The 26,854-nt window shown below is 37.5% G+C and overlaps 3 protein-coding genes across 4 annotated transcripts in view; 1 reads left to right on the top strand and 2 right to left on the bottom strand.

The window, feature by feature from the left end:
- Positions 1 to 2,866, bottom strand: part of plpp3 (phospholipid phosphatase 3) — a 47,484-nt gene extending 44,618 nt beyond the window's left edge. For both annotated transcript variants that reach the window (XM_055187210.2, XM_055187209.2), the window contains exon 1: positions 2,296 to 2,866. In XM_055187210.2, the coding sequence (XP_055043185.1) occupies positions 2,296 to 2,431 (136 nt within the window). In that variant the 5' untranslated portion in view covers positions 2,432 to 2,866. The remainder of the gene's footprint in view (positions 1 to 2,295) is intronic.
- A 2,453-nt stretch (positions 2,867 to 5,319) lies between these two features.
- On the top strand, positions 5,320 to 23,795 carry prkaa2 (protein kinase, AMP-activated, alpha 2 catalytic subunit). Its single transcript, XM_055187212.2, has 9 exons — positions 5,320 to 5,556; positions 7,381 to 7,522; positions 11,426 to 11,519; positions 15,358 to 15,502; positions 15,822 to 15,909; positions 16,866 to 17,090; positions 17,401 to 17,902; positions 18,555 to 18,681; positions 18,820 to 23,795. The coding sequence occupies exons 1-9, from the start codon at positions 5,463 to 5,465 to the stop codon at positions 19,059 to 19,061; spliced, it is 1,659 nt and encodes a 552-aa protein (XP_055043187.1). The 5' UTR covers positions 5,320 to 5,462; the 3' UTR covers positions 19,062 to 23,795.
- Positions 23,789 to 26,854, bottom strand: part of LOC129430153 (uncharacterized) — a 20,881-nt gene continuing 17,815 nt past the window's right edge. Inside the window, exon 19 of the mRNA XM_055187211.2 lies at positions 23,789 to 24,803. Coding sequence (XP_055043186.2) covers positions 24,779 to 24,803 — 25 coding nt within the window. The 3' untranslated portion in view covers positions 23,789 to 24,778. The remainder of the gene's footprint in view (positions 24,804 to 26,854) is intronic.

Here is a 26,854-nt window from a genome sequence, read left to right as displayed (position 1 = left end):
TAATCTCAACAGGAGGGAACGCTAAACATACAACAATCCGTCTGGCTGCTTTTTAAGGGTTCATTTACATTCATAATGCATTAGACACACATACAATGCCTACAGTGACAAACTACTAATGAGAATGAACAAAGCTTTGCCAGTCTCGGTGTGGATGTTTTGCATGCATAAACACTAACAGACGAAGTCGTTCCCGCAATAAAACGTTAACTGAGAGCCGGCTCAGAGGTGGTTATCTAATGCGAGACAGACTCAGATAACACAGAGATCTGCAGATCTTCACAACAGATGGAAGAGCTTGAACATTATATGGGCCACAGCAGCAGCAGCAGTAACAAAGCCCATTCAGCAAAAGACATTCCTCACCCATCCTTTTCAAATCCCTCCATATGCGACCCCAATCTTTCACATACACCCCCAACCGCAAAAAAACGACCGAGCCCTCTTGCCTTAACCATGACATGCTTTTATTTAGATGCACACAAAAAATGCATGCAATTTCTGGTTTATGTGACTCTATGTGTTACATATGACTGCATGGGTGTTCGTTTTTATTAGCAGCGCTTTTATTATACAGCTTGAAAGGAAGTTACTTGCACAGATCGTCTAATTTGGAACCGTTCGGTTTAAAAAGATGCTATAAAGATCCTTGCATGTAACCAAATTGTTTAACATCAGTCTGGTGTTTCTTCATCTCTATTCCCATCTGCCATAAGATGTCATCTCTTTAAAAAGCACGACAACCGTTGTTTAGTTGCATTCACATGGATTTTAAACGGAAAACTCTAATTGCTTACAAAAGCTTTAGCCTGTTTCCCTGTTTAAGCGATTCAACTTCGCATTCCTGGGAACAAAAGACCCGGGACTCGTTCTGCCTCTAAAACCGAGGGAGAAAGTTGATATGATGCCGGAGTTAAATGAGGCATATGCCAGCTGACGGGGGGTTGGAGGGTCTCTCTGAAAGAATGTGTAAAGTTGAGGGCTGAAGTTTGCTAATCCCTCCATTCTGAACTGACAGGCTTTGAGGAAAGATGAGAACCTGATGCCGAGATGTTTTCCATGCATAACATTCAAATCAAGCATCCGCTATTCATGGAACGACTAAAATTATGTGTGTCAATTTTAGTTTATTTGAAAGACAAACCCTCTGGAGCGATCGAGGGTTAAGTGTCTCACTTTAAGGGTTAAAATGATCAATCTCTGCAGGTCTGAACCTACAACCTTTTAGTAGTAACCAGCCTAGAATTTTTTGAACCAATATCCCAATGCCGTGCTGAGCTGATGAAATTAGTCAATGGGAACGCAATAAAAACTTGCCAAGGCTACAGCATGTTTATTTCTTTCGAAACGACTTGTCTTTGTGCGCAAAGAACAAAGAGACGAATGCACATGGGAGCAATTTACATTCATCACAGTCTATTCAGTATCAAACTGCAACAGCTGTGATTGTTAAAATGAAAAATCAGCCCCCCAAAAAATCTGTTACATCATGACTATGGAAAGCTGTGAACATGAAGTCATGTTTACGAAGCGTGTTTTGACTACAGATCATTTTTTGTGTGTTAAGTAATTGGTTAACCATAATAAGCATGTTCAAATGCCACTTCAAAAGGGTGCAAATGGCCAAGAGTTCGTATCAACTCTCCGTTCATCTGATAAATCGAAAAGCTTTCATCAAAACATCTGAAAAAAGGTACGTTTGCGTTCCGCATTTGATGGATACTAAACAAGACTAAAACCCAAAACTACATCAGGAAGAGTGCCAACTTTTCTCATACTATTGTCCGAGATAAGACTGTTTAACGGTTATTGTTCTGTTTATAGAGATAACAATGCACTTAAAAACACTTTGTGGAGGATTTTACACATTTTCCTCTTGCAAAGCATTTCTGCATCATAACTATACGTTACTTTCAAAACACATCACCAGTAGGCTATAACATTATCTGGTCCAAATTTATTCCACCTGGTGCACCTTGTTGAACATGACATATTGAATTATCTGCACTAAAACAACCTAATGTTAACCAATCAGATTTAACTTGCAAAGAATTGTTTATTCTGCATTTGATACAAATATCTTGACTAATAAACATTAATTTAACAATAAATGTGCAGTTAATATATTAATGCATGAATTATTTTTTACTTCAGAATTTGCAAAAAAAATAAATAATAACATTTCATACCAGTGCATGTTGCATTATTGTGCATTTAGTAATTAAACTATGCAATCGATACAGTAATGCATTTATGTTTATATCATTGTAATAACTCTCTGTGATGGACACTTACCCAGGATAAGGCAGAAGATATCTAGTACTATTAAAAGTTTCCTCTTGCTGCTGTCTACGCCGTTGTTGTTTAACGTGGATGCTCCTCCGTTTCTTGTTTCGGGTGCCATCGCCTTCTCATACATATAGTTTTGCATTTGAAAGATCCTCCTTATTTCGTTCTCTTAAAAATCCCGAGTCCAGGCAAACACGGAGATTAGAAACTCACTAACGCAAATCGTCACAGTGGTCTTGTCAAAAAAACAAAGTGTCATATAAAGTTTGTGGAAGTTAAAGCTCCCAAAAGCGCGTCCTGAAAAGTTAATGAAAACAACGAGGTGTCCGTGTTATCAAGTCCATTCAACTTTCTACAATGAAGCTGCGGCGTTACAGTGTATCTCTCTCTCTCTTTATGTGTTTGTCTGACGAGTCGTCGCTGGGTAAGTTAGTGGGGTTTTGATGCAGTTCTACGCTACTTGAAGGCTTGGACTGAGAGCGGCGTTTTAAAACTAGGAGAACGAGTCCTGTTTTATGAATCCTAGGTTTGGTGTCTCCACCTCCTTCAATATGGAGCGCTCAGCCCCCTTCTCTTCTCCAGATCCACATTGAATAAAGCCCACAGTCCTGCAGCCACTTTCACGCGCGCCACTCATACAAACAACACGCACATATTGCGATATGCGGCGCTCCCAAGCGGCCAGATTTAGTAGTACACATCACCGGTCCGCGCGCGCGGGCTCGTGTGTGTGCGTGCGTTTACCATGCAAATGTTGAATGATAACTTTTTTGGTTGGAAAATATTTAAAAATTATGAATGTGTGTTGCAGAACATTTACATTACAATTATGCATTTGGAGTTACAGTGGTTTCAAGGTAGGCTATACATTTTTTATCAGTGATGTGCTGTGGGAATCAAACCCAGAACTTGGAATGCAACTGAAACCGAAGAAATAATTACAGAAAGATAACTGTGAATGGTCGTACAAACTTTTACACAGTCAATCTGCATGAAAACTATACAAATTACGAGTATAAAGCATTTACTAAAATTAACTAAATGCAACAATGCACATGTGGGCACTGGTGGAACAAGTAAACTAAAAAGCTGCTAAACATCAAGATAATCTTGGTATCTTGTTAAAGTAGGAGATAAAAAGGTGCAAAATACAGGAAACTGCTGCAGGAGAGCCGGTTCTAGTCAGTCTAAAACTAAAGCTTGTTGAAAGTTAATCTTTTTGTGGGACAATGATCCCAAACACAAGGTCAAATTAACATTTGAGTGGCTTCAGAACAAAGAGGTGAATCACCCACAATGGTCCAGTGAAAGCCCTGACCCCTATCCAAAAAAGGATCTGTGGAGTTGTTTGGAAGTTGTTGTACGCTAGCATCATCTGACTAACCCAAATAACCTAAAGCCAGTCTGTATGTAAAAATATTAAATATACATGTGCAATGTGCATGAATAATACAAAATTACTGCTAACACCTATACACTTACAGCCTATCATGGTGCATTTTTACTTATAATTATTTTTTTTTTAAATTTTGTAATATAATATTTGTAATAAAATAATAGCCTGTACGGAAATATTTACATTAAAAACTTTTACCTAGGTATAAATGATTCAATTATTATTATTATTATTATTATTATTATTATTATTATTATTATGTTGTTGTTGTTGTTGTTGTTGTTGTTGTTTTTTATTATTGTTATTATGTTTATTTATTTTAGTCGAACTAGTAGTGGTATTGTCTTTTTATTAGGTGTCCTTGTGTATTTTATATAAAGGGGAATGTTCAGCAATGCATTTCACGTATTTCATTACAAAAATCTAATTCATCACTGACATCTAGTGGTAAAAACGTGTAATACACCTGAAGTATACGTCAAACCTAGCAACATTAATTATTTTACTTTTTTAATGCTTTTTATGGGCAAACAATGTGTAAAACGGTCAGTAATTACCTTATATTCTGAAAGAAACATTGACGATGTGATTAATTATTTATTTAAGTGACACCTCTTAAAAATCCATTTAAACACTGATCATTATTTTCTGAATATTTACTACGACAGAAATCAGGGCGCCCAAGTCAGCAGCTGCCTTGGGAAAACCTCATGTTATCCACTTGAAATTGGGTCAATGACGTGATGTTAATTATTTGGGTCAATATGGTTCAACTAAGTGTAAAAGGGTTGAAATTTTTTAATAAATTTGCAGATTACTTGCATACGTTCTCTTTTTTGAGGACCAAGTCTTAAATTTATTTTTGTAATTTCATTTTGAAAAAATATTTGAGGGATAATTGCAAAAATGTCAATGTGGTGTAACCGGTCTGTGTCAATTGGTGTAACTAGTATTTTTTTAAATGAAAATATAAATATATTTATAAAAAATGTGGAATAAAATAGAATTATCTAGTTTACTGCAATATGATTTTTTACAAACATTTTTTACATAATTTGTCAAAGATTATTTAGAAAACAGAGCTGTTTTCAGCATACGTCAGGACAAATATTACAAAAACGCATTAAAATGTACATTTAGAAATAACTCATAAAATGATTTTTTTTTATAATTACGCTTACATGCCATCAAGGTAGAATTTGTTTTTAATATTTTTCATTCTTTGGCGCAATTGGCGGTTACATTTGACATTTTCAGGTCCATTCATTCTTAGCTTTCATAAAAATGGTGCAAATGTAATTTTTTTATTGCATAAAATTAACATAAATACACTATGTGCATTGAAATAAACCTGATGCATGCTTTTAAAACAATTAAAAAAATATTTTTTAATTTCTCATCTTGTCAAACCGTTTTTATCACTGACCCAATTATCTAATGTACAAAGTTAAATACAGAATATGGCAAACTTAAAGCATCCTATTTTTTAACATGCATTTTATAATTTAACAGGGAAGTTTGTTATGATCAACACCAGTTTTAGCAGTCCCATGTATTTTAAACCTGCACTTAGGCTATACAGAAATAGGAGCGTTGTTTACCTAAACGACCCCGCCCCCTTTTTCATCAGTTAACGCCTGACTGAACCAGGAGCTGCAGGTTTGTGTGTACCCTTAACTTTATTCCCGAAGCTGAATTCAGATCAGCAGTCGGAGCTTTATCTAAATGTGCTCAATCCCGCCTCCTGCAAGGCAGCCCAAGGATCGCGGATAGTAAAATGGCTGAAAAGCAGAAACACGAAGGCAGGGTAAAAATAGGACACTACATCCTCGGAGACACACTTGGAGTCGGAACATTTGGAAAAGTGAAGAGTTAAGTCCATCCGTTTTCTATGAGTGTGTGCACTTTGCATGTCATTAAAGTATGACCGTATGTTTTCGCGATTGTTAGTGCTGAACTTGCCGGCGGACGCTTTACGCATTTTACGTAGCGGTGACTGCGCAGGAGGAGCCACCGCCAGCTTCCCCCAGACGCAGACAGTGCGTATGTTGTTAGAGAATACAACGCAGAGCTGGAAATTCTTTCAGCACCACTATACCAACAGTGCACTTACAATCTTATTCGTAAACGTTTACTTTCACACAGCTGGGGAACTATTTGACACCTTTAAAAATATTGGTGGCTTAAATACCAATAACTGCTTTTTTTACATTTAATGCGTTGTCATTCGCTGTCAAGTCTGATATTATTCACAGAATAGCACGCGCGCTGCCATTATTTGCATAAAATTATCCATCAGGCCATTTAATTATCAAATTGGCTGTAATAACATTGTGTATAGATCATTGTAATTGTGTGTACAAATGTGTGCACTTGTACCTGCAGTCCCTCTTTGACCTTGCCGTCATGATCTATTCTAAGCGTGAGTGGAAATGCCGCTCGTTTTAGGAACGACCTTTCACACGGTCGTGTTACCATTGCGTTTGAGCTTTGCTTAGTATTATCAAAGCAAAGCTTCTTTTTGGCAATATTTAAGACATGCTGTCATTACTGTACATAGATTACTGTACCCCAACATGTGCACGTGCTATACCGTTATAAACTCATCAATACGTGCATTGACATCATCCGCGTCATGTACTCGTCATGTTTTTTTTTTTTCATGTACTCGTCATTAAAAAAATACCTAAACACTGTATAGACAGCATATTTGGCCGTGCAGCAGTTTTAAGCATTTCTAATACCCTAAACGCGCCCATTGAGACACATCTCACATACATTGTGCAAAATAGCATGTCGATAGGCTGACATCGACAATGACCAGTAGATGAGGCGATTTTTAATGGTAAACTAATTTTATCAAGACAGCAAAATACAACAGCCTTATTAGGCTACTACATGTGAATTGAACGCGCCCGTGTGACGTAAGCGGTCACAGAAATGCACGCACGAGGAAAAATGCACAGTAGGCTGGCTACTAAACATTCATTCGGTGTTTAATGCTCGTAATGATTGTACATGTACAGCTTTAGGATGTTCTAGGCAGCAGAGAGGTCTCCATTTCACATACTTGTGTCATTGGACTGAAATATCCACAGGGAAAGCACATTTGTTTGCAAGTGACCCTCAACTGTTGCAAGACATTAATAGATGCATGCTACACGAGTACAGCTCTTTGTATTATTATATAGACTGGCTGTACATGGAGTGCCTTTATCTATATATGGATAATTTTAACATAATTGTTTTTAGGTCCACAATATTGAATGATTGTCAATTAATAAAAAAAACATGGAGAGAAAAAAACATTTGGTCACCACATTTATCATGGTTATTATTACAATAAAATACACATATGTTAATAATTGATATATCAAACAAAAAAAAAACTGGACAATTTATTTACATATTTTTTATAAAAATGAAATGTTAAGGCTAGTGTGTGAAAGTCCAAGCTCAGAGTATATCAGGTTTTGTTTGTTTGAATAAAGGACCCGGACATTAAAATGAAAGTCTTCGCTTATATTTGTTTTCTCAGAAGGTTTGTGTTGGGGGTTCACTGCCCCGCAGCGCTGATGCTTGCTTTCTTTGGACTAAAACTTATCTTTCATCAGCTGTGTTTACAATACCAATCTGCTGGTGATGGTATTTCAGCTGGGTCTTCATTGATGTGTATGTGTGTGTTTGGCCAACAGTTGGGGAGCACCAGTTAACAGGACATAAAGTTGCTGTGAAGATCCTAAACAGACAGAAGATCCGCAGTCTTGATGTTGTGGGGAAAATCAAGCGAGAGATTCAGAACCTGAAACTCTTCAGACATCCACACATTATCAAGCTGTGAGTCCTTTACACACACAAAAAAAAAATAAATGAAAAGAAAAATGACCAACAACAGCAGAATTTGCAGAGGTCCACACTTGGATATGTTTTGTTATTTATTATCTCACACATGATTAGAGGCAAAAGCATTATTGCTGCTATATACTGGGATGACTGACTGCCTAAGCTTTTTAAGATGGTCTTTTGCTTCTTTTATTAATACTTAACTTAATAATGTCTTTAAAACCTATAACATTAAATAACTTTTTTTATTATTTGTTTGGTAGAAAATAGCTTGACATTATGTATTTAGGTGTAGGTGGTAAAACAGTTACATAAATAAATAACTTGTAAGTAAACATTGTACACTAAAACATAAATCAGCCATAATTGTTTAATAAATAAACACAAAAGGGTCAAAGGAGTAGATGGGAAAAGGCAGAGCGATTCTGTGTGGGTCTGCTTGAAACATTAAGACATTATATGGACCATTTAACAACCTAATACTGTGTGTTTGATTTTAGAATTTAGCATATTTATTAAACTGCTTGTGGCCATTTACTTAAGCTATAGCTGATTTGATTAAAAGTGACAATTTAATTTTCCTCATTTTTTCTATGTGGATGGGCATTTAAAAGTAATTGGTTTTAACTCTTTCCTCGCCAGTGTTTTTAAAAAAAGTTGCCAGCCAGTGCCAGCCTTTTTTATGATTTAAGTTTAATGCCTTTCAGAAAATTGTCTTCTATAAATATATAAACATACAATATATCAAATGAAAGAACAGACCCTCTGCTTTTAAACAAACAAACAAACAAACAAACAAAATCTTTCATCCTATCTTCATTTGTTCTCTTTTTATAACTTTTCAAATATTGGTAGTTTTTTTCAATAATACCACATTTTGAGCAAATAGCTGAGATAATAATTTAGTGTTTTACAAATTGGATAAGAGTGCCACCTAATGGATAATATAGAATATATATATATATATTGCAAAATATACTGTAGGAGCAACTTTTTGCGTTAAAATTTTCATGAATGGGCCTTGGTCTATTCTGTATGGTCAGATATGACCCTTCATTTTTGCAACAGAAGCTATGCCAGCAATCTACATTGAGGTTAGATATAAGCTTTCCAGCCATCATGCACGTTGTGCAGATGTATATTTTCAAACAAGCAGGAATTTTATTTTCATCACACACTGTTTTAACTCTTTCCCCGCCAGTGTTTAAAAAAAGTTGCCAGCCAGCTCCAGCGTTTTTTTTGATTTTCACAAAAATGTAATGCCTTCCGGAAAATATTCTTATTTAAATATATAAACATAGTATACAATATATCAAATGAAAGAACAGACCCTCCCCTTATAGCAACACAATCTGAGCCAAAACTGGCTTACTTAAGGCTCTTCTCTTGTTTGACAAACTTTTAGCCAATCAGCAGTAAGGGGCATGTCTACTAACCGACATCGCTGCCTGGATTGCGTATGTTTGGGGCGGGTCTATCAAAAGAAGGTCCAGATTCTATTGGGGTAGGGGCGTGTTTGTTTAGGTGATTACGAATGTAAACATTCGCTTTCAGAGATGCACCCCACCTTGTGCTTCATCTTATCTTACTTTGTTCTCTTTATAATCACCTCTCAAATGTGGGTAGGTTTCTTCAAAAATACCAAATTTTGAGCAAAAAGCTGAGATAATTGAGTTTTTGTGAAGGACTTTTGATAGAGATCAGATTCAGAGCGATGATCAAAGCATACACAGAGTTCTTACTGTTTGGCCTTAGTGGTTGCTTCCGGGTTTTACAAGTTGGTTAAGAGCATCACCAGGTGAATAATAGTGGAAATATGGATTGCTGGAAAAACTCATCATTGGCAGGGAAGCATTTTCTCTTAATTAACAAGTTAAGTCATTAATGGCGGGGAAAGACTTAATAAAGGTGATTGTGATCTTACATTAGGCTTTGACTTGCATGTAAACATTAATTCCACCTAGAAAAAGGGCAAAAATACCAAGATATATATTTCACATAGCTATTCATGCCAAAATCACAGATATGAATTTTGGTCAATATCGCACACTCCTAGTGGCCAAAGAATAAGTTAAATTCAGATCTTTTTCAGGCTAGACGGCAATGCTAACTGAACAAAAAAGAACATCATTGGCTTGTGAGGGATAAACCACATTTGTTGTGTACCATATAATTAAGTCATCAATACAAATGAAAATCATTCATAAATGTAAAACTGTACTAACATTTATATTTGTAAATATTGGTGATATTACTTCTTCAACAGGGCTCCAGACTGCCACCAAATGGTGTCATTTTGCCACCAAAATTTGAGAGTGTGCCACTGAATTTTACATCCAGTCGCAGATGTCCGACCAGTAAATTTGACCTTTTTTTGTGATGTGACACTGAATTTGAAACAGCACATTTTACTTTCTGCATCTATCATCAAAGTATTTATAAGTAATACAGTGGAAATAAGTAGAAATGTGATTATTTGGTTAGCATGTTGATTTAGGGTGTGTGCCCTTAATATTTTCTGGTTGCGCCCCTAAAATTTTCAGTTGGGGGCCACTGTGCTTCTAGTGAGAAAAGTTAGTCTGTCTGGAGCCCTGTTCAAAAATAACTTTTGGTTGTCATGAAAGCTGAATATATTTTGTAAACAGGTTTGTAAATCTGCAGAAGGATAAGAAATGACAGTATTCCAGTTTCCACACATGACTAAAAATGTACGGTCAAAAGTTCAGTACATACGACGCAAGAGTTATGGTTGTGACCCTGAGGAAGATCTCTGTTTGACTAAGAGGTCTTATGTAATAATTTACTGCTTTGCTTTGAAGCTAAGTGTCCACTGTCTGCGCAGTACCCGTGTAAAATTACTTTTTAGCTGCTTTAAAGTAGCATAGATATATGTACAATTCACAGCTTATTGGCTCATTATAGGATCATTCAGATGTCAAATATATACAGCACATTTGAAATGTTTTTTTTTTTATTATTATTATTAAAAACTAAAAAAAAAGGTATTTGCTTTTGAAACAAAAATCTCACATTGGCAAGGGAACATGCATAGAAAGAATGCATTTATTTGCAATATTATTTCTGAGTGCAACTGGAAAAAAAAATTTAGGTCATAGGCTTAATTTTAAACCTTTATACCTTTTATAAATGGGATTGATTAATATTATTTGCTTGGTTACATCAGCAGAAGAATCACTTTAGGGGATTAAGTGTACAATATTTTTGAAGAAAGATTACCAAAACAAATACTTTTTCTTCGTAATAACTAATGAATGCTGCACAACAAGACCAGAAAGCTTATAAAGAAACTACATAAATAAAGAATTGATTTTATAGTGTCTGTCTCAATGTATGTAGCCTAAGGGAATGATTATGTCTGCTGTATTATGGCTCTTGTCAGTGCACATTAATCTGATTCATAGTTTTACTTTTCTCTGAGCGTAAACCTTTATTGAACAAACAGTAATGGTTTTTCCTCCTGGTTTGGTCTGCCAATATCTTAGATTTGTAATTGCTCTGCCGATATTTTCACCGTTCCTATCACAGACACAATGTTTCAAATTTGCATTAAAACATTACAATTATGCGTCTGTAATTGAACTCCAACATAAAAAAATTGGGAAAACAAATGCAGAAGTATGTATGTTTATATATTTTTACAATGTCAACAAATCCATTGTTATCTATCTCACTATGTAGTTATCTTGTTAAAATAATTATAATTTACAGCAACAATGTTTAATCAATCACAGAAATCCCAATGTTAAGGTTTGTGCATAACATACTTGATGTAAATACCATCCTTATTGTTGAGACCTAAATTGTGGTATTTATTAAAAGCATCAACATCAAAGTTCCTTTGATTTGATTACTTCTTGTGTTTTTGTGATGTTGCAGGTATCAGGTTATCAGTACACCTACAGATTTCTTTATGGTGATGGAGTATGTGTCCGGCGGGGAACTCTTTGACTATATTTGTAAGAATGGAAGGGTAAGATATAACCTGCCAAGCTCTCGCTAATAATGTCAGCTGCAGGCCGAGAGGCGCTCAGAGGACCTTCTCGTGTTGTGTCTAAAGTCACATGTTACAAATTCTTTGTGTCCAGAAAACAACTGGAGAGCAGTTCATAAATATTTTGACTTTGTGTTGCACCGAAATCAAAATACTTCATTCACAAGATAAAGCTCTGGAAAATAAAACGTCTTTGACCCTACCCAGTCAATAATGAAGATATTAATATTATCAAATATTGAAAACTTAACATGAAGTTGCTATAATCAGGTTCTTTAGCTGGCTTTCGTGGCGCTAGTCTGGATTTGATCTCGGATTAACCTATGAGTTCTCCAAACCTGTTGGGGATACAGCTTATCCAAACAAAGACTGATCCAGTGTTTGTGAGCAGTGTTCATAGACTTCATAGAGCTCAGTCTGTGTTTTAGTGTATTGCTTACAGAACTGACTCATGGTTTATGTTGCAAAACATGCTTTGAAAATACAAATGCTGATGCAGGGCTCCAGACTGCCACCAAATGGTGGCATTTTGCCACCAACATTTGAGAGTGTGCCACTGAATTTTACATCCAGTCGCACATGTGCGACCAGTAAATATGACCTTTTTTTGTGATGTGACACTGAATTTGAAAACAGCACATTGTGCTTTCTGCATCTATCATTAAAGTATTTATTAGTAATACAGTGAAAATTAGTAGAAATGTGAATATTTGGTTAGCATGTTGATTTACAATGTGTGCCCCTACATTTTCTGGTTGCACCCCTAAAATTTTCAGTTGGGGGCCACTGTGCTCCTAGTGAAAAATTTTAGTTTGGAGCCCTGTGATGGTTGTAGCACAACATGACTGACTGGTTAAAGTTGTTAGAGGTTAATTTGTCATTAAAATATCCAAAAACTACTTGCAAAAGTGTACTAATGCTATCTCAAAGGTTTTAGCAATATTTCAATCTGAAGAATTTGTAGCTTAAAAGTTTCTGCTTTTGCTACTGTAGAAACCATAGATGTGTTTGACATCATGTGCGTAGAGCAACTATGACATCAAACTAACTTAAAGTATTGCTTTCCAATATGGTTTGATATCATAAGTCACTTGGTCTGCGCAGCAGTAGTAGTAGTAGCAGTATTCATGTGGAAGTACATGTAATGCAGAAGTAGTAACATCTTGCACACATTGCTCTGTTTTGGCTTTTATTAAGCCACAATGTGGGGCTTACATACTACTTTATTTCATTACATCATCCGTTAAGTCCTGTCGGATCAAGACTACTTCCATCGTTCAACACTCTTTAAAGAGTAACTAAACCCTAAACCAACTTTTTTTAGTTAATGATTTGGAAGAATGGAGCTTTATTAGTGCTGATCATTGATTTGAGTAATTTTTTTGACATTTGGGTATAAAGTATTTCAATGGACCCTTTTACAGCCCACGTAATCAAATAGCCTGCGTGCGCATTTTGACAATGCACGTGGTGTTGTTCCCAATCCCCAGTGGTTCTAATGTGTTAGCAACTCAGAAAGTTTATTAAAACGGTTTCCCAGCATCAAAATGTCTAGTTGTTGCGTTTGGTTGCACTAATATAATATATATGTATCTGGCAACTTTATATTTGGCCATCTGCTAACGTCTTCTATCCACTCCACTATACGTAGTACACGGATCTAGCTGTGTTAAAAAAGTTGATAAGAAAACTTTTTAAAATAACTTTGTCTGTGTTGCTTCACTGCTGATTCTTGCCGTACTTTCGTTGCCAAACTGTGTGCGCATACGCTGCCACGTCATCATTGTGTACAAACAGTAAAAGGGTCTGTGCTACAATATATGATGTTAAAGCGTCTGAGTGCTGCCGTCTTCAGGTTGAATGGTGGCTACTGCAGTTGAATTTTCCTATTGGATGTTGCGGTACAGTGTGACGTAAGCGGTACGGTGTGACGTACAAGCTCAGTTTGTCCCCTCTATCTCTGTTGGGGTCTGCCCAATTTTCTTGCATTTTTCAAATATTGCCAGTGGGTGGAGTCAGGCTCTGACCAGGGGTTTAGTTACTCTTTAACCCTTTCCCCACCAGCGTTTTTTAAAAAAAATTGCCAGCCAGCGCCAGCATTTTTCATGATTTTCACAAAGGTTTAATGCCTTCCAGAAAATGTTCTTCTTTAAATATATAAACAAACAATATATCAAGTGAAAGAACAAACCCTCTGCTTTCAAACAAGAAAAAACTTTTCATCCTACCTTCATTAGTTCTCTTGTAATCACCTCTCAAACATGGGTAGGTTTCTTCAAAAACACCCAATTTTGAGCAAAAAGTTGAGATAATTCCATTTTTGCGAATAACTTTTGATAGAGATCAGATGCAGAGCGATCTTTAAAACATACACAGAGTTCTTTCTCTTTCACGTGAGGCGCTATTTCCGGGTTGTGTAAGTTGCGGAAGTGTGCCACCTGGTGGATAATAGCAATATTGCAGAAAGACGGAAAATCTCGTAATTGGCGGGGAAGCGTTTTCTCTTAATTGACGAGATATCTCGTAAATGGCGGCGAAAGAGTTAATAACGTCATCAAGCTGCAACCTTTCTTGTTGTTTAGCGATCTCTAGTGATGAAAATTACATATTTTGTCGTTAATAAGTATAAAGCAGGGGTGCCCAGATGTTTTCCTACCAAGGGCCAAAAATCAAACCTGACTGACCGTGGGTTCACACCAGCCGCGTTTGAGGCGTCAAAATTGCGTCTGTTGCGCCTAGTTTGCCGCTTGAGCATTTTGAGTTTACGAGACATTCGTCATCGAGACATTCACAACATTCAAGCTCCTGTTTGGTTAAAGCGGCGCGTTTTTTTCCGCCAAAGTTCACATTTTTTAACTTGCATGTTTGCTGCGGCAATGCTCAATTTGTGCCATTCCCGCGAACTTAACGCCTCATCCCCGCCGCAAGACCTCCAAACGTGTGTCAACGCGTCTTTAAACATTGACTTAACATTGAAATCACTCTACCGCGGCTGGTCTGAATGCAGCATGAGGGTCGTGGGCCGAAAGTAAATGTTGCTGTGTTATATTAAAATTAAAGTTTATAATTTTCTAATATTTTACAAAAAAAAAATAAGCAAACACTGCTTTGTTTATGCATAACTAATGCAGTTTTATTTTCAAATGTAACTGTTGTAAAAAAAATAATAATTTTGCCAATCATTTTTAAATTTCCTTTTGTCTGTTTGCCCCAGCCTCGACCTCTCCATTATTAGTCTAAAGTGCCCAAATTTGCTAAGTTTCGGGACTTATGCTATACACCTTCAAGTATGCATGTACATCTGCGTCAATGACGTTTATCCTTTTTCCTTATCTCACGTGGCATGACAGGCCAAATTAAAGATCATTGCGGGCCAACTTTGGCTCTAGTTTGGGCACCTCTTGTATAAACCATAACATAAAGCATTATAATATAGTTCCCTAAAAAGTATTTAGACACTAATGCAATAGTTAAAATGTACTTATGTCTTTAAGTTTGTCTGAATGAATTAAGTTTTAAACAAAGTAGTTGTGTTTCATAAAAGCATTTTTATAAGATTGACAGTATTATTTGAGATCAATCTAAAAACATTATTGAACACTTTCTGTTTTTTGCATACTATTTATAATCACGTGCACATTCAGTTATAACCATGACTGTGTATTTATAATATGTATAACATTTTTTATCAATATTTAGAAGATCTGATTTGTAAATGATATTATGTCAGCGCTACTCTAAAATCTAATGTTTGAGCACATACCTTTATTTTTGCGTAGCATGCCATGATGTTACAGCAGATCTCTATCACGTGTAGGTGGAGGACACAGAGGCCAGACGTCTTTTCCAGCAGATCATCTCAGCGGTAGATTACTGTCACAGACACATGGTGGTGCACAGAGACCTCAAGCCTGAAAATGTTCTGCTGGACGGCAACATGAATGCCAAGATCGCTGACTTTGGTACACACACAGACACAGAAAGCAAATGTTGTGTAGACAGTGACGGATAGTTGCCTGGCAACCAGCTGCATATTGCAAGTACACTCATGTGATTTGCTGTTGTGTGACTTTATTGTCACTCCTGAGGTTTGCTTTTGTTGTATTTCAACAGAGACTGGACTGAAATGGTCACAATACATGTAAAAATGATGATTATAGACAAAACTGTAGTGTAGTCTGTTAATTTTTAAGGCTGTAGCTCTGCCTTTTAGTTGTATTATCTCATCTCGGCCAATCAAATTGTTTGTATTTAGTATATTCGTCTGATTTTGCTTGTCAGGTCTGTCAAACATGATGTCAGATGGAGAATTCCTGAGAACGAGCTGTGGATCACCAAACTATGCTGCACCAGAGGTCATCTCAGGAAGGTGAGAGGTCATGAAGTCGACCCTATTAAAGTCCTGACAACCAGATGAACAGGTTACATTGTGTTTAATTCCTCAACCTTTAAAAGCATCAGTATATCCGTATCACGCTACATGCCGAAAGTCACAAATGTGGGTCACAAAAATATCAGTTTAACAAACCAGTGTGGACTGCATAAAAACAATACACCTTAATATTAAATCAGGCCTGCATCAATATTTAATGTAATACAGATTATCTTCTTTGTTCTCAATTTCGTTGGAAACTTTAGCTTCACGAGAGTCGCCAAGCATCACAAACACATAATACTAGCACATGTATAATAATTATTAGGGCTGTCAAAAATTAATTGCATACAAAATGAAAGTTGTTTTTGTATAATATATGTGTGTGCACTCACTGTGTGTAATTATTTTGTATATATAAATATAAATATATATATATATATATATATATATGTAGGTAGGTAAATTATTTTGTATATATAAATATAAATATATATATATATATATATATATGTAGGTAGGTAGGTAGGTAGGTAGGTAGGTAGGTAGGTAGGTAGGTAGGTAGGTAGGTAGGTAGGTAGGTAGGTAGGTAGATAGATAGATAGATAGATAGATAGATAGATAGATAGATAGATAGATAGATAGATAGATAGATAGATAGATAGATAGATAGATAGATAGATAGATAGATAGATAGATAGATGGATATAGATATATATATAGATATATTTTATATTATATATAAATACATAAAAAACATGTAAATACATGTATGTGTGTATTTATATAATAAATACATAATAATTACACACAATACACATAAATATATTATGCAAACACAAACTTTTGATTTTGTCTGCGATTAATCGCGATTAATAATACCCTAATAATTATTATACATGTGCTATAGTATATATGCCATAGCCCCAATAATTATGTACGTTGTGTCTCAGATTGTATGCTGGTCCAGAGGTGGACATCTGGAGCAGTGGTGTAATTCTCTATGCACTGCTGTGTGGGACTCTGCCGTTCGACGACGACCACGTGCCCACCCTCTTCAAAAAGATCCGTGGAGGGGTCTTCTACATCCCAGAATACCTCAACCGTTCAGTGGCCAATCTGCTGATGCTCATGTTACAGGTGGACCCGCTGAAAAGAGCCACCATCAAAGACATCAGGTTGCTATTAGACATAAATGCAATGTTATATACATAACTATATTATAATAAAGACCTACAAACTGGTCCTTTAAAACAACTCTACTTCAATATTTATTGGATCTTTAAAATTAATTTGAATCTGTCTGTTCTCAGTGGACATGTGAAAATTTTCATTTAAAAAAAATGTTTGTAGCTTGTTTCCTCTTATGCAGACCCTCCAAATAGGTCTTCACCACATGAACAGTGGGAGGAGCTGGTTTCCTAAAACAAGCGTCAATCAATGAAAATGAACACCTCCAATTTTGTGGTTCTACTTTCATTCGCACAGAGAGGACGAATGGTTTAAACAGGACCTGCCCGGCTACCTCTTCCCCGAGGACCCCTCGTACGATGCCACGGTCATAGATGAAGAAGCCGTGCGAGAGGTTTGTGAGAAGTTCGAATGCACCGAAGCTGAAGTTCTCAGCAGCCTCTACAGCGGCGACCCTCAAGACCAACTGGCCGTGGCGTACCACCTCATCATCGACAACCGGCGGATCATGAACCAGGCCAGCGAGTTCTACCTGGCCTCGAGTCCCCCGACCGGATCCTTCATGGAGGAGGGCATGCCCCTGCCACCAGGGGTCAAACCTCACCCCGAGAGGATGCCACCGCTACTGGCTGACAGCCCCAAGGCACGGTGTCCCCTGGATGCCCTCAACACTACCCGACCCAAACCGCTTGCGGTGAAGAAGGCGAAATGGCACCTGGGGATACGGAGCCAGAGCAAACCCTATGACATCATGGCTGAGGTTTACCGTGCAATGAAACAGCTGGAGTACGAGTGGAAGGTGAGTAACTTTTAACCTGGGGTCACTTAAGATGAATTTTATGATTTTAGGGACACTCACTTTTTTTGAAAATATGCTCATTTACCTGCTCTCCTACAGTTAAACATTTGATTATTACTGTTTTGGAATCCATTCAGGCGATCTCTGGGTCTGGACGTACCACTTTTAGCATAGCTTAGCATAATCCATTGAATCTGATTAGACCATTAGCATTGTGCTAAAAATAACCAAAGGGTTTCGATATTTTTTCCTATTTAAAACTTGACTCTTCTGTAGTTACATTGTGTACTAAGACCGACAGATAATTAAAAGTTGTAATTTTCTATGCAGTTATGGCTAGGATAGGAACTATACTCTCATTCTGGCGTAATAATCAAGGACTTTACTGCTGTAACATGGCTGGAGGAGGCGTAGTGATATTACGCAGTGCTTGAAAATAGTCCCCTGCTATTGAAAGTAACCAAGGGGACTATTTTCGGGCAGTGCGTAATATCACTCCATAAAAATGAAATGTTTAACTCTAGGGGAGCTGGAAAATTAGCTTATTTTCAAAAAAGTGGAGTGTCACTTTATAGAAAAATAAAATATAATTGTGCCCTCGTTATTTAGTAAATATATATTTTAACAATTTGTCGGGTATTGTTTGCTTTAGGTTGTGAACCCCTATCACCTGAGGGTGCGGAGGAAGAACCCTGTAACAGGAAATTTTGTGAAGATGAGTCTGCAGCTGTACCAGGTGGACAATCGTAGTTACCTGCTTGACTTTAAGAGCATTGATGGTGAGTGTTAATGACCATTCACACATTCTTATAGTAGAGGTGTTAATGATGGGATAACATGGATAAGACCAGAATAGTTTTCCATATTTGTCCCAGTATCTGTCTAATGTATTTCTTTCCTCAATTACAAAATTTCAGATGACGTAATCGAGCACAAGTCAGGCTCATCCACTCCCCAGCGCTCCGGTTCTGCCGCCGGTCTCCATCGTCCACGTCTCAGCATCGACTTTGCATCAGCGGCGGTTGAAATGCCTCAGCTCAGCAGCTCATTGCCGGGGTCGCTGACCGGTAGCTCACCCATGCTGGCACCGCGGCAGGGTAGCCACACCATGGACTTCTTTGAAATGTGCGCCAGCCTCATCACAACCTTGGCTCGCTAAGATCACAGCAAGCTCACAACTATACGTAACGTACACATCAAAAAACGCTGTCCCCTGCTTGTCTTCACCTCTTGGAAAACAGAAGGTGAAGGGTTAAGGGATTGTAATTTCTAGAATGGAAGGTACAATCTCACATTTGACCAATAATAGCACAATCTCACAAAAACATGTGTATCCAAATAGTGTTTGGACACTTAAGACCACACTTGAGTGTCATTGCATTAGATAACAAAGTGGCATCTGGAAACAAATGATGCTAGAGTTTTGCTTAAAGGTATAATGTGTTTTAGCGACATCTAGTGGTGACATTGCAAATTGCAACCAACCTAATATCGAAACGCAATGAGAAGCTACGGTAGCTGACAGAGGACAAACACGTATAACAGTTTGTCCATTTAGTTTACTGTAGAAACATGGTGGCGACTTCCATGTAGGGAGACCCGCGGTGTATGTAGATCAAAACGGCTCATTCTATGGTAATACAAACAATACAGTTCATTATGTAAGGTCTTTATACACCCCTGATTATATAGTTATGTATATTATATTGCATTTCTATTAAGAGATCCTTCTATAAATTACACAATGCACCTTTAAAGCTATCTTTTGCACACCAAATAGTCATTTCTTTGGAGATCCAAAATACTTTTGTCTTCATTTTGCAAAGCATAAATAGTGTTTATCTTTAAAACCTTTATTTCATTTTTTTAAGTAAGTGTCCAAATACTTTTTGGGTCCACAGTGCAAGTTCTACCCATTTTCAGTGGGTTAAAGAATTTAGAAACGAAAACATACTTATGGTTTTATATGCACATTTCTTTTGATAATACTAATTATTCATATGTATTAAACAATATATTTATATGATCTCATCACTTAAATTATAGTTTAGTTGGCATACCAAAAAATAGATTTAGTACCTATACTCATTATTTTATTTAGGGTAGCTATTATTTTATAGAGTGAACTTATGAGTGTTGTGGACTTGGCTTGCAGTCCCTTAAAAGCATTTAGCAAGTAGCAGTATATATATATACTGTTGGTGAATATATCACCAATAGTGGATCTAAGGAATACACACCACCTGCTGCTCTCCACAAATATACAGTCAAGCATGCAAACCTTTCTGTCTCCGCCTCAAAGGCCTTGCTAACATCATGGACTGTAATGCTGTCACACAAAACCAAATATGCTGGTCAAGGGCAAACAATCCAAAGCATTGACACGACTGAAATTCAAGCAAAGAGATTATTGCTTTAAAAAATATGCCAGATATTTGGTTAATGTGAGCGCGCCATAAATTCTTCAGATTACAGACAGCCAGATAGAGATTTTGTTAAAGTGTTGTCCTCGAGTAAAGGCCTGTTTGGTCCAAGGGCGATAAATAAACTATAAAGTTTCGTCCTAAAGAGTCGTCCTAAATGGAAGAGAATATTGATTTTCACACCTCAACTTGAACAAAACAAATGAACTATATTGACTTTCAGAGATGAATAATAAAACATTAATCCTTTCGAATATAAAGGCCCCACGCATCTGAAATGTAAAACATGAGCTTAGAGCAAACATTGATTGTTGTCACCCATTGGTGTGGCTGCTAAAATGTATTTTTATGCATTTGGCATAACTTAAATTTTTATTAATATGTGTTCCCTGGGAATCAAACCCACAGCCTTTCATGCTACTAACGAAATGCTAAACCAACCGAGCTACAGGAACACATTTGTGGCAGTTATATTCATAGTTTTCGTTCTTTGTGTGAACGGGCCTTTATATGCAGTTCATTATTTATCACCAGTTTTTAGGCCAGTGACACACTGGATGCGTGGCATAAGCGACCCAGCTGCGTGGCGTGTTCATTTTTAATTCGGCTCCCATTTTAACAGATAAGAGCTTGCAGACTGCCTGCGCGAGACGCGCGTCTTAGGCGCAGCCCGAGCCGCACGGAAAACACCTGCATGCTAGAAATACAACCGACGCCTATTTTTCACGCGACACGCAAGCGTGTTGGAAGCGTTTCCAGGCAAAATAGAATAGGAAAACGTGTTTATATGTCATTTTGTACACAAATACATATTCATTAATGACATTTTGATGTTTGAAAGTCTATAGGTTGACATAAATTCAGATATAAATGTAATTTAAAAAATGAATAAATATCGATTTTTACATATTGTCAGACATAGTCTATTTTGCCGTCAATACCGCTGATGCCACGTCAGGCACGGTTCTGCTCTGTAAAGACACAGCCATCACGCAACAGAAACGCTATGCTCACACCCCGCAGCCAGTGTGTCACCGGCCTTACCGTGGGTTCACACCAGCCGCATTTGAGGCGTCAAAATCGCGGCTAGTTTGCCGCTTGAACAGTTTGAGTTTACTCGCTTCATTCGCGCGTGACAGCCGCGCGTGAATTCTAGTCATCGAGACATTCACGCAGAAATTTGCGTCATGGCAGGGGCTTCTGCGACTCTGCTCGCTTCCTTTAATCACGTCACTACTAGAGCAAGCTCATGATTGGTTAACGCTGTTGCGGTTTTCCGCCAAAGTTCAAATCTTTCAACTCGCGCGTTTGCCACGGCAACGCTCAATTCGCGCCTTTCACGCAAACGAGGCAGAATCACGCCTATCGCGCCGCGCTAAATGCCTCATTCGCTCCGCGAGACCTCCAGACGCGCATCAACACGTCTTCACATTGACTTAACATTGAAATCACTCGCGCTTGACGCCTCTACCGCGGCTGGTGTGAACGCAGGATTAAAGGGACAGTTCACCCAAAAACTCACCCTCATGTCAAGTGACCCACCAATGTCTTTCTATGTTCTTCAGGACCTAGACACAGTTGTCATGAAGGGTAAAATTTGCTATACAGACCAAAAACACTTTTTGAACCAGGCTGTAAACATATTATTTTCTACTGTAAAGTTGGGCATTTTAACATGGAGGTCTATGAGAAATGAATTCCTTTTGGAGTCAGCCTCTAGTGGCCAGTCAATGAACTGCAGTTTAAATCACTTCCGTATTAGCTTCATCAGAGAGATCAGAAAGTTGCCCCTCTGTAAATATTGACAAACGTTTCATTTTTAGGAGACCTTTAAATGGTTTCCCGTCAGGACCCAGATTTGACTTTGGAAATCGAGTAGCCTACCACAAATGTTTATCATGCAAAAGTATTCTCAAAATTAAACAATTGAATCAAACCAGAAAGTCCATAGCCACTAATATGCAAGTGCACCCATATTTAGCTAATGATTAGTTTAGCATTTGTCTAATTCAGCTAGCATCTACCATGTAACCAATTTAAAACCAATATAAATACATCATTAGGAAAAGATATGCAATGTGTTACATAATTATATTTCACATAAAATGAATAAGGTGGTGTGTATCTGATAGCAAAGCCAAGAGCATTTAACAAAGCAAGCCACGTTATCTTCCCGTGGGATGCCTTAAAAAGATTGTAGACTTTTTTCGTTCCGAACCGGAAATGCTTTAAAATATTTTTTCGTGTGTGTTGTTGTTTGTTTATACAGTAGAGTTAATGTATTTATTAGTAATATATTTATTGTTTATTTAAGCTCACCTCTGAAGTGTTTTGTTAACACATGACATGAAGTAGATTTGTCGGCTGTGTATTTGTGCCAACATTACGCACGTTTGTGTGACTGGACAACTACAGTAATGTAAGATTTTATCCTTCACATTCAGTCATCAAAACGAAATGAACCCATTTTATTTATTTTGAACACGGTTATATCACTTTGTTATTGTTATACGGCAGTCCTGCTATACTGTAGATGCGGCAGTCTTCCTAAATCTACCCCTCTTGTCTCGTACTGTACCGAATGGTTGAAAGGTTACTGTTGTGTGCATGGTGTGCCAGTGTTATTTTTTTGTATCAGTATGCTTATGAAACAGCTGCAGTGCACCATTTTCAATCGAATGTAAATTAGAAAGTGCTCATCTATATCATTAAAGAAAAGATCATATCAATCATAAGACGTGGTGGATCTGATGCCAGTAAAAGTGAGAAATTTATTGCAAAAAAAAAGTGATGAAATACAGAGAGAATCTGGACAGTCCAGTGATTAAAACCTTTAATACACATTACCATGTTTGGATTTGTGCACTTTTAAGGAAAAATGTAAAGATTCAATGCTTGCTTGAAAAAATAGTGCAGGGATTTTGCTGCCCCCTGCTGCTGGATGTTCGCAATTGCATTGAATATTAAAATTAAACTCAGAGAGGGAGTTTCAGGAGTGCTTATGGTTGACACCTCGCCCCTGAGATTAAAATGTGTCATGTTTAGAGGCTACCACACAGGTCACATGTGAATGTTTCTCAGTTTTACGGTTCAAATATGGTAACAGACAGATTATATATGATCATCAACAACATTTATGACCCCCAAATGTTTATTGGGGACATTTGTGTGCTTGTCACTGCTTGAGCTCATGTTTAGTGTTTTGTCTATGTACAAGCATTTATGCTGGATATTTTACCTTCTTTCTCTCCAGTGTAATGTGAAATAATCTGTTGTCTGCCTGAACTCCACTGGGAGAAATGATCTCTGTCTGTCACTGTTTGTCTATATGCGTCTATTGTACACCTATCACTTCCTGTCTGTGTGCGGTTTCTATTTTACAAAGTTATGCACTGCATGGTGTTCTTGTTCTGATTTGCACTTTAATTTTTATTGTTAACAAAGGGAAAATAAAAAGGTATATGCATTTTTTAGTTTGCATAGTTATTTCAATGTTTTCTGTGATTAACATTTGGAGCTTTGGAGCAAATCAGCACATAAAAACTTCAGAAAGGTGCAACCAAAAAGTTATTTTTGACAACAATAATGCAAAAGATTACAGCAGCTGTGAAATTATAGTATTTGTAGTAGACTTTACATGCAATTACAAAATATAAATGAAAAACACAAACTTGTACTACAAGCATGAACGTATTTCCCTAATGTACAATAGCCCACCTGAAGACTGGGAATACTTAAACACAAAGTACTGTTTGCAAAGCCTAGCAAAAATATAATATTCATCTTAGTTTTACAAACATAGACTATGGTAATATAGACCTTTAAGATGCAATCCTAAGTTTTATGTGGTAAAATAATGCTGACTCAGGAATTGCACCTGTACATGCATACATTATTGTTTATACTCTATAAACCTCACCCAGGTACTTTAACATTTGCTATTTTTGTTTGACCCACTTCAAAACATGCTGGGTTATTTTCAGAAGGGATAAACCCAGCCGCTGGGTTACATAAATGGAAAATGTTTATATTTGACCCAACAATTGGTTAAAACAACCTAGCATTTTGGGTTGAAACAACCAGCATAGGTTCAATTAACGCGTAGCTTTAATCTCAATTTATGTGTGTATGACTTATTAAGACTAAACAAAACTGTGCAGAACATTTGTCATTATATACACAAACAACAGATTCAGTATGTGTAGCTGAATCGTAAAATGAAATAATACTTCTGTAGATTAAAAACTGAGATGTAAACATCTCTCGTATTACCTCACCGGGCATTTTTTACATACAGTGGAATGAACAAAAATCTCGCCTGCAGCCACTAGCTTAATTAGATACATACAGTCACAAACAGTATTTCACACTCGACAGACACATCTTCTTATTCTTCTAAGCATGCGGTGAAGTTATTTCCAGCTGTATTTATCAAATGACTAGACATGTCGCATTATTTCCTGATGGTTTTGATTGCCCTGGAATAGACAAAACATATCCAAAATGTTAATGTGATCCGTACAAACTTTTGCCACATTTGATGCATTACATTGGTAAATAAAGTATTACTATTTCTGTTTGTTTTCTTTGGAAAACTTTTCCTGAAAAACCCATTGACTATTCTTATTATCCTTGTTTATTTAACAAACCTATATTGCACACATGCAAAACATTCTGTGTTGTTTTTAATACATGTTGTGCTGTCCCATTCATTTATTTGAACACAAAATCAACACAAAATGTTAAATAGCATAACACAAAAATTTGTAAAAAATTAATACATCCTTTCTTATGCAGGGTTTACACTAGACGCGTTAGATGCTGGAAGCGCGAGTGACTTACATGTTAAGTCAATGCAAAGACGTGATTTGGCATCTTGCGGCGGGGTACACGCAGTAAGCACGGCGCAGAACGCACGGATGGCGCGATTTGAGCGTTGCCGCAGGAAACGTGCGAGTTGAAAAATCTGAACTTCGGCGGATTTCTGCGCACGTTAACCAATCAGGATTTTGCTGTAGTAGTGATATGATTACAGGAAGCGAGCGGAGTGGCGGAGTCGCAGAAGCCCCTCCCATGACGCGAATTTCCGCGTGAATGTATCAAATGACGAGAATTTCACGCGCGGCTTTCACTTGTGAATGAAGCAAGTGAACTCAAATGTTCAAGCGTCCAACTACGCACGAATAACGCGTTTTTGCCGCTTCTACCGCGTCTGGTGGGAATGCACCATTAGGGCTCAGTCACACCAAAAGCGTTTATGGCAGTTGCAGGCGCCTTTTTTGAATGATATTCTATGGGCAGGGCGCGTTTGCGCGCTGTTTATGCGCGCCGAGCGCCTTGCGGTTTTCTGCCGCCTGCCGCGCACGCGTTTTTGAAGGAGCGCTGAGAGCGGAGAAAGCGCCTGACGTCATTCGCGTCTTCCATTGTCCAATCGAATGAGGGGAGAGGCGGGCCTTACGTTGTGGTGAGGGAAGTTTACAGTTGCTTTGAAGAACCGGACTCCACTCGCTCACTCTCTCCTGCGTGTTTGTGCACCTCTCCCCCTCAAACAAGGTCAGAGCAAGCGTCCTCTATTTAAAGTTTCTGCTAATATGACAGTTAACAGCAAAAGAGCGCTCACGCTTCAATATTTGATTGACAAGACAGCTGACTCGGTGGTTGCTTAGCAATATGAAAAGCCGCACCGCACTGCCCTTTTTTTAAAAAAGGCAGTGCGTCGCGCCTTGCGTTTGCAAGCGTTTAAAGTGCTTTTGGTGTGACTGCGCCCTTAGAGTGTACATAATATACATAATACAAACACAAATATTTCTTAAAAAAAAACTAAAAGGGATAATTCACCCAAAAATAAAATATTAGACAGCACACGACTCCAAGCCAGATTTGCACCGGATCTACACCGGAGCTACTGACTTTGGCACATTGTAGTCAAGAAGTAATTTGTAGGAATAAGCAGGAATAGGAGCAGCATTTACTTCCATAGTATGAAAGTAGGGAAAAAATACTATGGAAGTCAGTGGTGCTCCAAAATAGTTTAGTTACAAACATTGCTCAAAATCTTTCTTTGTGCCCAACAGAACAAAGACATTTTTACAGGTTTGAAACAGTTTGAGGTTGAGTGAATGATAACAATTTTTTTTTTTTTGGAAGAACTATCCCTTTAAAAGTGTAAATAACAAATAAAATCCTTCTGTGAAGATTAAGGCCCTTTCCCAAATGGCCCAGAGGTTTACTTTAAGACGCAAGGCCCGAAAGGCGGAGTCCATGATGTTTGAAAGCCAATGTTGATATTTGAATTCACCTAAACAAACACGCCCCTACCCCAATAGAATCTGGACCTTCTGTTGATAGACCCGCCCCACACATACGCAACCCGGCATTTGATTTGATTTGATTGGCTATAAGTGTGTTTTGGTAGTCGGCCCGTCTCCTTTTCCAAAGCGTTTTTCAAACATCGTGGACTCCGCCTTTAAATTTCACCTGCTCGCTTAGTCTACCAGTCTGTAGGGTGTCCCATCTGTCATTTTTACGC

Source organism: Misgurnus anguillicaudatus, chromosome 18 (assembly GCF_027580225.2).
Source record: "Misgurnus anguillicaudatus chromosome 18, ASM2758022v2, whole genome shotgun sequence".
Lineage (NCBI taxonomy): Eukaryota > Metazoa > Chordata > Actinopteri > Cypriniformes > Cobitidae > Misgurnus > Misgurnus anguillicaudatus.
This window is presented reverse-complemented; position numbering and strand designations above follow the sequence as displayed.